Source organism: Pimephales promelas, chromosome 7 (genome assembly GCF_988280905.1).
Source record: "Pimephales promelas chromosome 7, fPimPro1.hap1.1, whole genome shotgun sequence".
In the NCBI taxonomy this organism is placed as follows: Eukaryota; Metazoa; Chordata; class Actinopteri; order Cypriniformes; family Leuciscidae; genus Pimephales; species Pimephales promelas.
Window position 1 is genome coordinate 9,423,482 of NC_142775.1, and position 16,054 is coordinate 9,439,535.

A 16,054-nucleotide genomic window follows, 5' to 3' on the forward strand; every position below is an offset into this window, starting at 1 on the left:
ATCTTATACAATTGTATCTAATTTTAATTAATGTTTCATCAACCAATTGCCTTGATTAAATAAATAAGACATAAATGTAGAAGATGATAGAATAGAAACAGAGATGCCGGCACGTTAACTGGACTCTCATAAATAAACCGAAACTCACCGTAAATGTTGCTAGACTACTTGCCTCACAAACCTTATAAATGTATAGAAAGCGTGATGTCTACTTTTAAAACACAACATTTAAAAATGAAAAACATGATCTCTGCATGCTTATGTAATAATCCATATGAAATGTGCATTTCTCTCTGGTGTGTTACTGTGAAGATCGCGAGTCAGCATCATCAACTTCATATCTTGAAGACGACACACTGACACAGAAAAACCTTGTTTAATAATAAACAATTCAAATGTCTCCTTGCTATATTTGACATTCATAATCACCTTTGCCGGTTCTTTGTGGCAGCTTTTAGATACTTTGGACCGCCACCCTTGTTACATGAACGCACCATGCATCAGCATCAAAAACGTCTCGGTTACGGATGCAACCCTCGTTCCCTGAGTAGGGAACGGAGACGTTATGTCAGGAGTGACGGAGAATGGGGGTTTTGCATAGAAAGCCAATCCTCTTCGAGTATTTAATAACGAGCCAATGGCATGAAAATGCTTTGGGGCTGCGGAATTTGCATAGCTTACTCCGCCCCACCCCGTTGGTATAAAAGGAGGAAGTGAACGCAACCGCAGTATGTCTTCGCTGAGGAGCCAAGACTGAACTCGGCGTCTACCCAGCGGTACAGCAGAAGTGGCAAGGAGACGTAACGTCTCCGTTCCCTACTCAGGGAACGAGGGTTACATCCGTAACCGAGACGTTCCCTTTCGTAGTCACTCCGAGTTACGTCAGGAGTGTTAGGGACTACATATGGAGATCACTGGCGCACCAACCTAAGGGTGGCTAGAAACTTAACTCAAGGAGTGGCAGATGGCTTGCCGAGGGAAGACACATGCTCAGAGAGGCATACAGTGGATAATACACATGAGACAGTTACCATAGGGAACCGTGCACACGGAGGCACCTAGCCGGCATCCAGAGCAAAAGCAGTGGTGCCCGCATCAGAAGTGCTGGAGGACTCAAGGCTTCAACGGAAGACTACTGAGGAAATATCGCACTTATCCAGTCTGAGGAGTGGAATGGCGAGCAAGCGAAGACACCTAAGCGGGTCCAGTACTGGCGGAAGCGAGTACGCGAGAGGACACCGGCTCTATTCGCAGATTATAGAATCTCGCGAAGGTGTTTGGTGTCGCCCAGCCTGCAGCTCTGCAAATGTCTGTTAGCGAGGCGCCATGCGCTAGAGCCCAAGAGGAAGCCATACTCCGAGTGGAGTGGGCCGTCACACCAAGGGGGCGCGGTCGACCTTGCTGTTGGTAAGCCAAAGCGATGGCGTCCACTATCCAGTGAGACAGCCACTGCTTTGAGAGAGCCCTTCCCTTCTGGCTCCCCCCATGACAGACAAAGAGCTGGTCTGAGGTCCTGAAACACCGCGTTCTGTCAACGTAGGTGCACAGTGCTCGTACCGGACAGAGCAGTGCCAAGGCTGGGTCTGCCTCCTCCAGGGGCAGCGCTTGCAGGTTCACCACCTGGTCCCGGAAGGGAGTGGTAGGAACCTTGGGCACATATCCAGGCCGGGGTCTCAAGATCACGTGAGAGTAAGCCGGCCTGAACTCCAGGCACGCTTCGTCAACGGAGAATGCGTGCAGGTCCCCTACCCTCTTGGATGGAGGCCAATGCAACCAGGAGTGCTGTCTTCATGGACAGAAACTTTAACTCTACCGATTGCAAAGGCTCAAAGGGAAGCCTCTGCAGAGCACTTAGAACTACTGAGAGGTCCCAAGAGGGCACGAGGGGAGGGCGAGGCGGATTTAACCTGCGCGCTCCCCTCAGGAACCTGATGACTTTTGAGGACTTTTGAAACCACCCTGATGGTTGATATACGCTACCGTAGCGGTATTGTCCGAACGGACAAGTAGGTGTTGACCTCTGAGCAGTGCTCGAAAGCGGTGCAGGGCCAGGCGTACTGCCAGCAGCTCGAGGCAATTGATGTGCATGAGGCGCTTGGGGTCCTGTCCAGGAACCCGCGGCTGCATGACCATTGCACATGGCACCCCAATCCGTGGTAGAGGCATCTGTGGAGACAACTACATGCCTGGAAACTCACTGAAGAGGGACTCCGGCCCAGAAAAAGCTGAGGTTCGACCACGGGAAGAAGGTCTGGCGGCACGCTGGAGTCACAGGAACTCGGAGCGAGCCGCGATGTCATGTCCACCTCGGGACTCGAGCGCGAAGCCACAGCTGAAGTGGTCTCATATGAAGCAATCCGAGCGCCGTTGCCACGGCTGCGGATGCCATATGCCCCAGGAGCCTCTAAAAAAGTTTCTGTGGAACCGCACTCTTGCCCTCGAACTGTTGACAAGTCAGCAGTGAGTGCGCACGCTCATTCGTGAGCTGCGCGGACATGGCGACCGAGTCATGACATACCGAGAAAAGAGATCCTTTGCACGGGGCAAAGTTTGCTCTTCTCCTGGTTAACCCAAAGGCCCAGATGGGCTAGGTGCTGGAGTACCAGGTTTCTGTATCCGCAAACCGGTTCTCGAGAGTGTGCTAGGATCAGCCAATCGTCGAGATAGTTCAGGATGTGAACCCTGTGTTCGCGAAGGGGAACAAGGGCTGCCTCAACGATCTTCGTGAAGACGCGAGGTGACAGAGCTAACCCGAATGGGAGAACCGTGTACTGATATGCCTGGCCCTCGAAAGCAAACCGAAGAAACGGTCTGTGTCGAGGCAAAATGGAGACATGAAAGTACGCATCCTTCAGGTCGATCGCTGCAAATCAATCCTGAGGCCGGACGCATTCGAAAATGCGTTTGGCTGTGAGCATTTTGAACGGCAATCGATGAAGAGTATGGTTCAAAATGCGCAGATCCAGGATCGGTCGTAACCTACCGGTCTTCTTGGGGACGATGAAGTAGGGGCTGTAAAACCCTGACCTCATCTCGCTGGAGGGACCATCTCGATTGCACCCTTCGCCAGCAGGGTCGCAATTTCCGCTCTCATGACCGGGGCATTGCCACCGATCACAGTGAAGCGAACTCCCCTGAAACGGGGAGGAGACCGTGCGAACTGAATCGCGTAGCCGAATCTGATTGTTCCGATGACCCAGCGGGACAGGCCGGGGAGCTCTAGCCAAGCTCCCAGGAACTGAACCAGCGGGGTCATGGGAACACAGACGTCCCCCTGGAAGGGCAGCAAGGCCGGGAAACCGGCATGCGCACAGGAGTTACCCCGTGCGGGTGCACAGTCGAACCCCGTTCCCCGACAGAAGAGACCAGGGAAGGACCAGCGTTCCACGGGGGTCTGTTCTGCCGGGGGTCTGTTAATAGAGGGCGAGGGGAGTGGTGTAGTCGAGGGACGACACATGCTCCCTTCTCTACCCTCAGAGACAGAGAGGAATGAGCGGGGCGACGCACTGGGACGTTGTGCGCTCTCATTCCGGTCTGTGTGCTCAGTGATGATGTGAAGTCTTTCTTTAACGAACTCAGGGCGCTGCCCACCCGTGGGTGAGCAGCGAGGAGCTGAGAACAAAAGATTCTCCCCCGGCCCTCCACCGGGGGAAGGAGGGGGCCTGCTACCACCTCCTGAGAAAAACTCGACCTCATCACTGACCAGCCCGTCTCAGGAACGCCGCTTCGCCTGGCGTTTAGCGGGGCTCGCGGCCTGAGGGGGCTGTGACGCTGTCCTGGGGCCGCGTGGGAGGGAGGGGAGCTGCAGGAGGGTGTCCTTGGCGGCGAGCAGGTGGAGGCGTCTGAGCCGACGGCTGGGTGGAAGCGGCAGCTGGCCGTCGGGGCAGGATGTGCTTAATCGCCTCCATCTGCTTCTGGGCAGTCGAGAACTGCTGTGCAAAGTCCTCGACTGCACCGCCGAAAAGGCCTACCTGGGAGAGGGGGGCATCAAGCAGACGAGTCCGCTCGGCATCCCGCGTGTCTGCCAGGTTGAGCCAGAGATGGCGCTCCTGGACCACACTAGTGGCCATCACCTGACCAACGGAGCGAGCGGCCACTTTCGTCGCCCGGAGAGCGAGGTCGGTGGCAGCTCGCCGCTTGTTAAAAGCCGTTTGGTCAGTCCCACCCTCGTGCATATCCCTGAGCAGTTTGGCTTGGAAAACCTGCAAAGTGCTCATTGCATGCAGGGCGGAGGCTGCCTGTCCCGCCGCTCTATAGGAACGCGCCACCATAGACGACGAGAACCTACAGGCTTTGGATGGGTGCTTGGGAGTACCGCGGGAGGAAGCATCGCAACAGAGCGCTCCACTGGGGGCATCCCAGCGTACCCACGGGCAACCGCGCCGTCGAGGGGAGGAAAGGCGGGGGAAGCTTAAGCGCGCTCTCGGGAGGTCAAAGGAGCCTTCCAAGTGCACGTCAGTTCCGCATGCAGCTCGGGGAAAAAAGGAATTGGGGTCGGCTGTGGCCGTGAGGCGGCAGCCTTACCCAAAAACCAATTATCCATCCGCGAGAGATCGGGGCAGGGCGGAGGGTTCCACTCTAACCCGATACTCACGGCGGCCCGAGATAGCATGGCCGTCATCTCGGGATCAGACACGGGCAACGCTGGCGCTCCCGAAGGAGGCAACGCAGCCGCATCCTCACTTCCCGAGGACTCAAGCCCGCCTTGTGATGCTGTGATCGACATCGCATCATCCTCTGGAGCGCCGAACGAAACAGACGGTACCTGCGAAGAGGCAGACGCCTGATTCGATTCGGCGCTCGCTGGCTCTAACACTGGAGCGGTGGGTGTGGCCCGAGGAGCTAGCGTCGGGGGTTTGTTCCACACGGTCACCGACAAATCACCCTGTCCGCGAATTGAAGAGCTTCTAGAGGAAGAAGCAGAACGAGTAGCGGACGCGGGGACTCTCAGTTTTGTCAGATCCTTGAGTCTAGATCGCAGTGTAGAGATGGTCATGTTCCCACAGAAGGAACATGAGTCATCCACGAACGCTGCTGCTGCATGCTGAATGCCCAGACACACAAAGCAGCGATCGTGACCATCAGAAGATGACTTGAATCGACCGCACCCAGTAGAACACGGGCGAACCATCTTTAAAAAGACGTGCCACGTGCAGCTCTTTCAATGGAGAGGAGGAAATTCACTCTTTCAGCGCTGAGGCGTCCAGGGAGAAGCACAAAGTCTGGCAGATCACTGCTCAGATCGCAGGCAATGCAGAATCTCGCTGGGTACCGCCGTCACACCAACACTGAAGAGGACGCTCGTCTCGAAGAGTTGTACTCAGTGAAACTGGCTTTGGGAGTGAAGAAGTCTCTTGGCTCCGAAGCGAAAACATACTGCGGTTCCGTTCACTTCCACCTTTTATACCCACGGGGTGGGGCGGCGTTACGCTATGCAAATTCCGCAGCCCCAAGGCATTTTCATGCCATTGGCTCGTTATTAAATACTCGAAGAGGATTGGCTTTCTATGCGAAACCCCCATTCTCCGTCACTCCTGACGTAACTCGGAGTGACTACGAAAGGGAACGTGATTTTTTTTTAAAATTATTATTATTTTTTTAAATCTAAAATAAAAAAATCATGATACGAACTAAATTTTGGTATATTGTTACAGCCTTAGTAGGATGAGAAAGCAGGAGTTTAGTCGTTTGTTTGTTGTAAAAAAATAAATTAAAAAAAGGCTATCTGAACATCTTTGCCAAGCGCAAACCAGTACAGAAGTAATCAATAAATTATCGGGGAGGGTCATGCTTTTTTCACAATCGTTTTGGAGGGTCATAGAAAAATTAATTACTGGTGAAGGGAGTCTCTTCAAGTCTTTTTTGACTTTCCCAAATTTTTCCCAGACATGAAAATATCCCAATGATGTGTCATTAATTGTCCATTGAAATAATCAATAAAAAAAGAAAATGAAAACTGTTTATGGAAAGTGTGTGAAACATTGTGTTTTATGGGATAATGATAATATCTTTACTGACACTATTGTACAATTATTCTTTTATATCTTTATGGTGGGATTAAATGGGTTAATCAACAGTTTAAACATTCCCCCGAAGTCATTTAGAAATTTTATGGTTTTAAATTTTAAATAGACTTTAAATCATTCAACCGCTATCACTGCTACAGCCGCTCTGGCGCTCTCCTGATTTGCCTGCCAAAATGGCGGAGTTTAGATTGCGTGACGTCAGCTGCCTGAGCTCTATATGTGCATTGACCATGTGTGGCTATATATTAATGAATATGTATAAAGTAGCATTGCATGTAATGTTCACAAAGTTGTATCCTTTATTGTGTCGAGAGTCAAAGTACTTTATTGTCTATATATTACACATACATGTTCCAATATAAATGTGAATGCATGTTCACACACATATACACACATTCATGGAATGAGTTACAACAATATTTCTAGTTCCCAGCATGCTTTGCTTCTGACTGACTTCTGAAAGGAGAGCAAATGTTAAAATTAAGTATTATTTAATGTGGGTTTTTTTGGGGGTGGGGGGGTTAATGTATAAAATATGATTTTGGAATTTAAAAGATGTTTTGGTATGTGTGAGTTTTGGGGTTTTCTATTGTGTAGAGGCTGTGGTTCAGTTGATGATTGGTCGATCAACATTAAGACAGTAATTACTATATTTTGAAAGAAATGGCTGTGCATTCCTCATCACAATGATAGTCGTTTGGCTTAATACTTTAGTAAATGAATGTGTGCTTGAGCTCTTGTTAACTACCTTGAAAGTATGAAACATTTATAATGTAAATAATTAAAAAATATATAAGAAATATATTACATTATATATTTCTCTATATGTGTTTATTTTTCATGAGTAAATAAATCTGCAAAATATCACACATGCAGTAGCCTACCACATCTGATCACATATACATTTATATATTATGAAGTGTGAAAAGTGGCAATTCTTTATATATTGTAATATATTACTCTGTTTATTTTCAAATATACTTTTAAACTATTTAATATATTGATCATTCATATATGGGAAATATATTTTCGTTCCGCAAGCTTCCCCTTTTGTACAAGGCACTTCAAAGAATACCATGGTGTAATAACCATGTCCATGTCCTCACGAGATTAAAGAGCTATTTCCAGTGTATAGGTCCTCCACTGCTTCACTAAACTGTTCAAATTCATGCACAAAAAATTAATTTATTTGTTTGTTTGTTTGTTTTGTTTCAGCTACATGCTTGTTGATAACTTCCAAAGAGGCATTTTCAGATGGCCACTGGTGTTTGGCTGGAGTGCTCTACCTGAAGAATATATTAGAAAGCACCAGGTCAAGGATTCAGACCCCATCAGGTAGCATCAGTGAGTGTAATAGCGTTGGTCAAATCTGAACAATGACAAATAGGCCATCTAAACACATTTCTGATTAATTTACAATGCGTGATGGGGCTAACTGCAGTTTCTAATATATCCGTCATACCCTACCAGTCAAAAGTTTTGGATCGGTATGATTTTTATTTTTTAAGATGATGAAAAATAATAATGTCACTAATAATAAAACAATATTAAAATAAAATAAATATACAGTTGTTAAACAATGACAATGTTTATATTTACATAAAAATAGATAGAAAAATAAATAAAATAAAAGAGAAAGACAGTTAGACACCAAAGTCAAAGGTGCAACAATGATACATCAATATAGCCTAGAAATCTAGATGCACCCTAGCGGCAGCAAAAATTATTTTGCAGCAAAGTGTGGTCTAGCAACTCTCCATAGACGTTTTAGCTGGAAACACTCAACTCTGGTAGTGTCAATCACATCGTGTATAGAGTCGGCGGGCGGGCTTAACATAATGACGACAGAGTTGAGCCGGTCAGAGCAAGCTCGGACATATTCTGTTTGAAGTCGTTCATCCTCGGATGCGGCCGGCACCGTGCGCGCTGTTACAAAAAAGCTGTGACGAAATTATAAACTTGTCATTTTTGCCCACTCGTGCTGTGTCGTCGAGGATAAAGGCTTTACTCCGTGTCAGTGGCGCGCGCTCTGATCGGTATAGGTGCACGGACCTCTCCCGAATCATCTCCACCACCCCGAAGCACCACTACTCTGCCTCCATTTTCCTCGTAAGCTGATATTAGTATTTAAACATTCTCTATGATATTATTTTTTTAATGACACACTGTCTCTTTCTCTCTCTGTCTCTTTCTCTCTCACACATATGTAGGCTAGTTATAAACTCTTTTGACTTTTAATGATTAGTGTTTTATTTTTAAAGTTTGTGGTTCGTGTAAAAAACAAAAAAAAATCCCTTATTTTGGGGATGGATTCTGGGAAATCTCTCTTATTTTCAATGTTCAATGTTGACAGCTGGACTGGATGCGGTAAAAGTTTAATATATCAACTTGCTCCGCTTAGTACGTCACCTTCTTCGTTGCTCTGATTGGCTTTAGCGCTATCCAATTGCGTGCAGAGAGAATTTGAAAGACAACCGTTTATCCCGCCCCTCGGATTGAGCCCTGTCAATGATGAGTTTCCAGACCTAACATCTTGATGTAGGTCTGGCATGCCAGGCTAACATCAATACACACAAAGCCTAGATATTTACACATGTAAATACCTGGAGAAGCACCTGCTGGAAGACATGTGCCTGAACATCAAAGACCTCGAGATTGTAAACAATCAACAATGAGTGTGTAAAGGATGTAAATAGCAATGTAAATCCCACTACTCCTCAGGAAGTACATTTATGGCAGAAAAATAGGATAATAAGGGTTGCCAGACATAAGAGAATTTATGGGAGCCTCTAATTGAATATTTGATCTTTTCCAGGTGTAGGTATAACATTAAATCCTGAAGCCAGTGCGATGCTTTAGGTGGGTTTACAGATTTCCAATGTAATAACAGCCGTCTGCGAGCCAATAAGGATGCAAAAGCAATAATGTTTAGTTGTCTTAGAGTCAGATTCAATTCCTCCGCTGGAGCACCAAATATAGCAAATTCAGCACATGGCTTCAATTGTACTTCACATACTTTTGAGAGTGTATCGAATATGGTTGACCAGTAAGGAGAAAGTGTGGGGCACATCCAGAACATGTGCGTCAGATCCGCTTCTCCAGTGTGACATCTTATAAAGGTCTTATCAAAAGTAGGATTAAACAAAGCAATTCTTGCTCTGCTTAGGTGCACACGATGCAAGACTTTAAACTGTATAAGACTCAATCGGGCACAAGAGGTATTACCATTCACTCTATGGAGGGCAGTACTCCAGAATTCTTCTGAAAATACTGTTCCAAGCTCTTTCTCCCATCCACTTTAACATTGTCTGTTCCTGCACTTTTTAAAGACATGAAAATCCTATATATTCTGGAGATAAAACCTTGTAGATGGAGGGGGCTTCAAGCAGATAGTCTGCAGGAGACTTAAATGGAATATATGGAAATGATGGGCTTTGCGCATTCACAGAATGTCGAATCTGAAAATAACTAAAAGATCAGTTTGATTTAAATTAAATTTGGATCGCAAATCGTTAAAACTAGCAAAAAGACCATCAATATAGAGATCGCCAAATTGAGCAATGCCCTTATCTTGCCATTGCTTAAATGCTAAGTCTAGTTTGCCAGGTATTATGAACTGCTCCGAGACTGGGAGTAGATCCAAATGCAGCTTTATTAAGAATAGTCGTAAAGGCAGGGTCGAGAAACAGCAGACAGGGCAATGGAGAACACACAGGGGAAATCCAAAAAACAGGCGGCAGCAATAATCAAAATCCAAGAACAATCCAAAGTCAAAAACAGAAGACAAACACGAGAAACAGCTCGGAAATGCAGACACACAGTACAACAAGACTTCGCAAACAGTGAATGTGAACACAAGGTATTTATGGTGTGAACTAAACAAGATAATGAGAGACAGGTGAATGAGATGAGTGCTGATGAGTCCGGGCAGTGAGTTATGGGAAATGTAGTTGTGAGAGAAACATGAACATCTGGTGTGAAGTGCCCTCTAGTGACTCTCAAGGGCACTCCACCTGGTGACCGTTACGCCCGTTTCACACATACTCCGTTTGCAGCAGTGGTGGAATGTAACGAAGTACAAATACTTCGTTACTTTACTTAAGTACATTTTTCACGTATCTTTACTTTACTTAAGTACAATAAATAGTGCCTACTTTTTACTTTTACTTCGTTACATTTTGCAGCAATTATTATACTTTCTACTCCACTACATTTCTACAACTTCTGTTACATTTTCGTTACATTTTCTGATCAGTTTTTCCCCTGCCAAAACGTAATCTGACCGTCGAGCCCGTTCTCATCCTAAAGCGCCATATCGGACGCTTTTGCAAAAGCGTAAATATCCAACGCACATGGCACCCTTTAACGTGAAATGAGACGCAGATATATTTGGGCAGATGGCGCCCCCTAGTGGTCTAACCCTTACACCAGTGACGTTTGGTTGCCATAGATACAGTATATCAACCCGGCAGGCCGGTCACACTAAATGCGTCTCACACGCAGTGTGTTTATCGTGCAACTCATACGCGAAAATTTGTTTTTACGTGCATAGGAAACACACCGTGTGTAATATATGTTTGGTTTGGTTAGGATTATGGCAAGCCAAGAGGTTCAGAATTACACCATAAATGAATCGCGTTTACTGCCAAACATATTAACATAGTAAGGATAAGCATGATATTGCCTAATTGCAAGCTTGTTTCAGAAATGGTGACGTTTTTTTCCATCATTATTGAACATCATTATAGGAGTAGGCTATTAGGTTGAATGAGTTAGAATTAAATGTTTTATTAATCATTAGAAAATAGACATTAAGATAATAAATTGTTATGCAAGTACTTTTACTTTTAATACTTAAAGTACATTTAAAATAAAGTACTTTTTACTTTTTACTTAAGTATGGTTGTCATTGTGTTACTTCTACTTTTACTAAAGTAAATATTTATCTGGGTATTTGTACTTTTACTTAAGTACTGAGATTCAGTACTTCCTCCACCACTGGTTTGCAGTGCGTATGCGGTGAGTGTTGCGGTGCGTGTCCGGTACAGGAGCCGCACGCGTTAAAGTGCTTTCACATATGCTGCGTTTGCAGTGCGTGAGCTGTACCACAAACACTCGCTATTTTTATTTCAAAATCAGAAGTTATGCAGCAATAGCGTGACCAGTGACCAACAGTCCTGTTATCCCAGTCCTGTTTTCACGTCCTGTCCTGGCCGTTTTTTATAAAGTGATGTCCTGGTTTTCAAAAAAAATAAATAAATAAAATAAAAAAAACGCTGGAAAAGATCAGCTTTACAGCAAAATATAGGAGATGAGCGAACAAGGAGGATGAGGAAGAAAAACAGGATAAAAAGGAAGAAAGCTAGTTCGTTTTTGTACGTTTGTGAGAGGTATTTTTGTTCAATTTGAAGGTATTTCTTTTAGTTAATTAATATTTATATATTTATTTTTCTAATACAGAAGAGACATTATTTTTTAATCATTATTTCATTCATTATTTTTTAAACTAACCTGTCATAATAAAAGATGTTGAGTATCCTCTGAGAAGCCTAGGCAATTTGTGTCTTAATATAACAATTTTCTATCCACAGAGGAGGCATAGCCTATTTTAATGGTATTAAAATAAATAAGGCATCTTTGAGTAAACTTCGAGTATCATTTGTTTTCTGGGCCATGTGTCCTGGATTTTGGTAATCAAAATATGTTCACCATATGCAGTAACTTTTATTAAAATAAAAGTTTTGCCATGGCTTTGCGATTCTCTTTTACAAACTTGAATGGACGCATGCTCGTTTAAACACGATTTAAACAACGAATGCATACAATTCCATGCATTACTTAGGCTATATATTAAGATGTCTTAAAGTAAAAAATATGAAACAATTAAATACCTTTATGGAGAGATTACTACATTTTATTGAATTAATCGCATTTATGGTGAAACTACTACATTTCGAGGTCAATCTGAGTTCATTTTGACCACGAACCGTGCGCTATCACTTTATTTCTGTGTTTGCAGCACAGCAGAAATAGACTCGGTACGGAAACGATCTCTGCACTGCTGTATACGCACCGCAACTGGAACGGATCGACGGACTGCATCCGCGTGCAGTGTGAAAGCTCTAACCTGTTAACATGGGTACGGAAAAAAATACAGACCGCATACGCACTGCAAACGGAGTATGTGTGAAACGGGCGTAAGCATTCTGTAATCACTCCGCTTTCATCCACTACAGGTTTTCCAGTCTCACTCACAGGAAAAACTCCGTGTTCAATCGAAAGATAATCTTATGTTTTATTTTTTTATATATAAAAAAATGCTCCGTGTTCAATCGATTTTAAAAGATAATCTTATGTTTTATTTTTATATATGTCACACTATGTGAATTTATAATGCTATGGCTTGGAAAGTATTCTACACGTTTAATACATTTTCCATTTTTTGTTTAATCTGCCCCACTAATTTAACGAAATGTATATCAGTTCATGGTTTGTGTGTGTGTATAAGAGATAAAGAGAAAATGTCAGTATTTCATTGAGACTTAAGATTAAATAAACCGGTTAAGTATTGTAGATCTTGTAGTATTAATTTTCACATGCAGTTACATATTGTCGGTTAAAAACAAAAAAAGTGGCTGGTAAAAACTGTAATGATTCACAAGGAACAGAGGAATCCATTTGCAGCTTTATTTGACAGAGTCGTACAGGCAGGATCAAGACGGGCAGACAGAGCAATGCAGACAAGACAGCGGGATAATGAAGATACAGGCAGAGATCAGGGCAGGCAGCAATAATCGTAATCAGGAAACAGTCCGAGTTCAGGCCAGGCAGATATCAATCGAGAGGGGGTCAAACAGTCCAAAGTCCAAAAACCAGAGAATCAGAATCAGGGGTATAAACGCTCAGAAATGATCACCGGGGCAAATCAAGACTTCGCACTGGTGTGGTGTGTGGAAGTGGCTTTTATGTGTGTGTGCTAATGCGGTGCAGGTGTGTGACGCAATCAGTCCCAGGTAAGAGGCATGATGGGAATTTGAGTTTAAAGCCAATGGTCAATACTCTGGTGAAGGCTCCCTCTGGTGGCGGAGAGGAGGCGGAGCGGAATCCTCCATTGTAACAGAGCCCACCCCCCTGCGAGCGGCTCCTGACGCGAGGAGGCAAATGTCGTCGGGGTCTCCCACGGGGTCGAGGGGCCGGTTTTTCCGGATATGTCCTATGAAACTCTTCCGTGAGAGTGGGGTCCAGGATATCCCTTGAGTTGACCCAGGACTGTTCCTCCGGACCGTACCCCTCCCAATCGACCAGATATTGGAGAATGTTACCCCGACGTCTGGAATCCAGCAACTTGTGCACCTTGTACGCCTCCTCGCCGTCGACCAGAAAGGCAGGAGGGCTCTGGGAGGTAGCCCCCTCCTCCGCTTCTCCCCTCGGACCACCAGCGGGTTTCAACAGAGACACATGAAAAGTGGGAGAAATGCGGTAGTTAGCGGGCAGGTCTAATCGAAATGAAACAGGTGAAATTTGTCTTAAAATTTGGAAGGGACCAACATACCTGGGACTGAGTTTGCGACATGGTAGTCTGAGTCGAAGATCCTTGGTGGATAGCCATACCCACTGACCCGCCTGATATTCGGGAGCTGGACGACGACGACGATTGGCCTGTTGCTCTTGGCGCCGTACTGCATGCCGTAGGTGAGTATGAGCTTGATCCCAGACCTCTTCACTCTTGCGGAGCCACTCCGTGACTGATGGGAGTTCTGTGGGTTCACCAGACCAGGGAAACAGAGGTGGTTGGAATCCGAGGATGCACTTGAATGGTGTGATGCCGGTTGATGGTTTAATGAGGGAGTTCTGAGCATATTCGGCCCAGAATAGATATCTACTCCAGTCTTCTTGGTGTTGCTGACAGTAAGTGCGTAGAAATCGTATGATGTCCTGATTGAGGCGTTCGGTTTGTCCGTTGGATTGTGGATGGTACCCGGAGGTGAGACTGATGTTCACGTTGAGGTTCTTAAAGAATGCAGTCCAGACTTGAGATGTGAATTGAGGTCCACGGTCAGATACAATGTCCTCTGGTAAACCATAGAAACGGAAGACTTGATTACATAGGATCTCGGCGGTTTCCAGAGAGGTGGGAAGTTTGGTGAGGGGAACCAGTCGGCATGCTTTGGAGAATCTGTCTACTATGGTGAGGATGGTGGTGTAGTTCTGGGAATTCGGGAGGTCTGTGATGAAATCGATGGCTATGTGTGACCAGGGTCGTTGCGGTGTAGGTAGAGGACAGAGGAGACCAGAGGGTAGTTTTCGGGGTGATTTTGAGGTTTGACATTCGGTGCAGTTTTGAATATGGGTGATGGTATCTGAGGTAAGGGTAGGCCACCAAAACCGGTTCTTGAGTAGATGAATAGTGGCGTTGATTCCAGGGTGACCAGAGCTGGGATTGGAGTGAACTTGATCTAGGAGACGGGATCGAAATGTGTCTGGAACAAAGAGAAGATCGGCAGGACATTCAATGGGTGATGGATTTTGGGCATTGGCGTTTTGAATCTCCGTTATGACATCCCACTGAACAGGAGCTAGCAGTAATTTCTCTCCAAGAATCTTTTCTGGATTGGGATTTGGGTTTATCTCCTCAGTTTGACGGGATAGAGCATCTGCTTTGGTGTTCTTGGATCCGGGACGGTAGGTGACAGTAAAATTAAACCTGGTGAAGAAGAGAGCCCATCTGGCTTGGCGGGGATTGAGGCGTTTGGCTGATCGTAGATATTCCAGGTTTTTATGGTCTGTGAGTACAATGAATGGTTCGGTTGCTCCTTCCAGCCAGTGTCGCCATTCCTCCAGTGCTAACTTCATGGCTAGTAATTCGCGGTTGCCCGCATCATAGTTGCGTTCAGCGGGAGAGAGTTTACGAGAAAAGAAGGCACATGGAAACATCTTGGCTGGATTCCCTTGACGTTGTGAGAGGATGGCCCCCACCCCTGTGTTAGAAGCGTCCACTTCGACAATGAATTGGCGTTCGGGGTCCGGATGACGCAGAATGGGTGCAGTAGTGAACCGTTCCTTGAGTTCTTGAAAGGCCTGTTGTGCTTCGGTGTTCCATGAAATACGAGAATTGTGTCGTTTGGTCAGGGCGGTTAGAGGGGCGGTGATCAGACTGAAGTTTCTGATAAATCTTCTGTAGAAGTTTGCAAAGCCTAAAAATCTTTGCAGTTCTTTCACTGTTTGCGGTACTGGCCAATCTACCACTCCTTTTACCTTCTTCTCATCCATTGCAACTCCATCTTGGCTGATTATGTATCCCAGAAATGAGACGCTGGTCTGATGAAACTCACACTTCTCCATCTTGGCGTACAGGTGAAACTGGATTAATCGTTGAAGGACCGATCTGACATGTTGGACGTGTTCTTCAAGAGAGTTGGAGTATATTAGGATGTCATCAATGTAAACGATCACCCATCTGTCCAGCATGTCTCGGAAAATATCATTCATGAATGCCTGGAAAACTGAAGGACTGTTGGACAAGCCGAAAGGCATAACCAAGTACTCATAGTGCCCACTAGTGGTAGAGAAAGCAGTTTTCCATTCGTCCCCTTCACGGATGCGAACCAGGTTGTAGGCGTTGCGTAGATCGAGCTTGGTATAATATTTGGCTTGTCGAAGCTGTTCTAATGCTGCAGGAACAAGAGGCAGTGGATAGCGGTATTTGACTGTTATATCATTTAATCCTCGATAGTCAATGCAGGGTCTGAGTCCTCCATCTTTCTTCTTTACGAAGAAGAACCCGGCTGCGGCAGGTGAGGTTGATGGACGAATGAAACCCTTAGCGAGTTCTTCCTCGATGTATTGTTTCATGGCCTCGGACTCTGGTCTGGATAACGGGAAAATTCTTCCTTTTGGAGGAGTGGTACCGGGATTCAAATCGATGGCACAGTCAGTGGGACGATGTTCAGGGAGTTGTGAAGCTTTTTCTTTACTGAATGCTTCGATCAGATCTGCATAGTTAGAAGGTAATGATTCGAGCTCTGGTA

General features: G+C 45.5%; 1 protein-coding gene across 2 annotated transcripts in view; it reads left to right on the plus strand.

Annotated features, from left to right (window-relative positions):
• Positions 1-16,054, plus strand: part of galnt5 (polypeptide N-acetylgalactosaminyltransferase 5) — a 44,419-nt gene that overhangs the window by 10,677 nt on the left and 17,688 nt on the right. For both annotated transcript variants that reach the window (XM_089133037.1, XM_039647290.2), the window contains exon 5: positions 7,242-7,361. In XM_089133037.1, the coding sequence (XP_088989163.1) occupies positions 7,242-7,361 (120 nt within the window). The remainder of the gene's footprint in view (positions 1-7,241; positions 7,362-16,054) is intronic.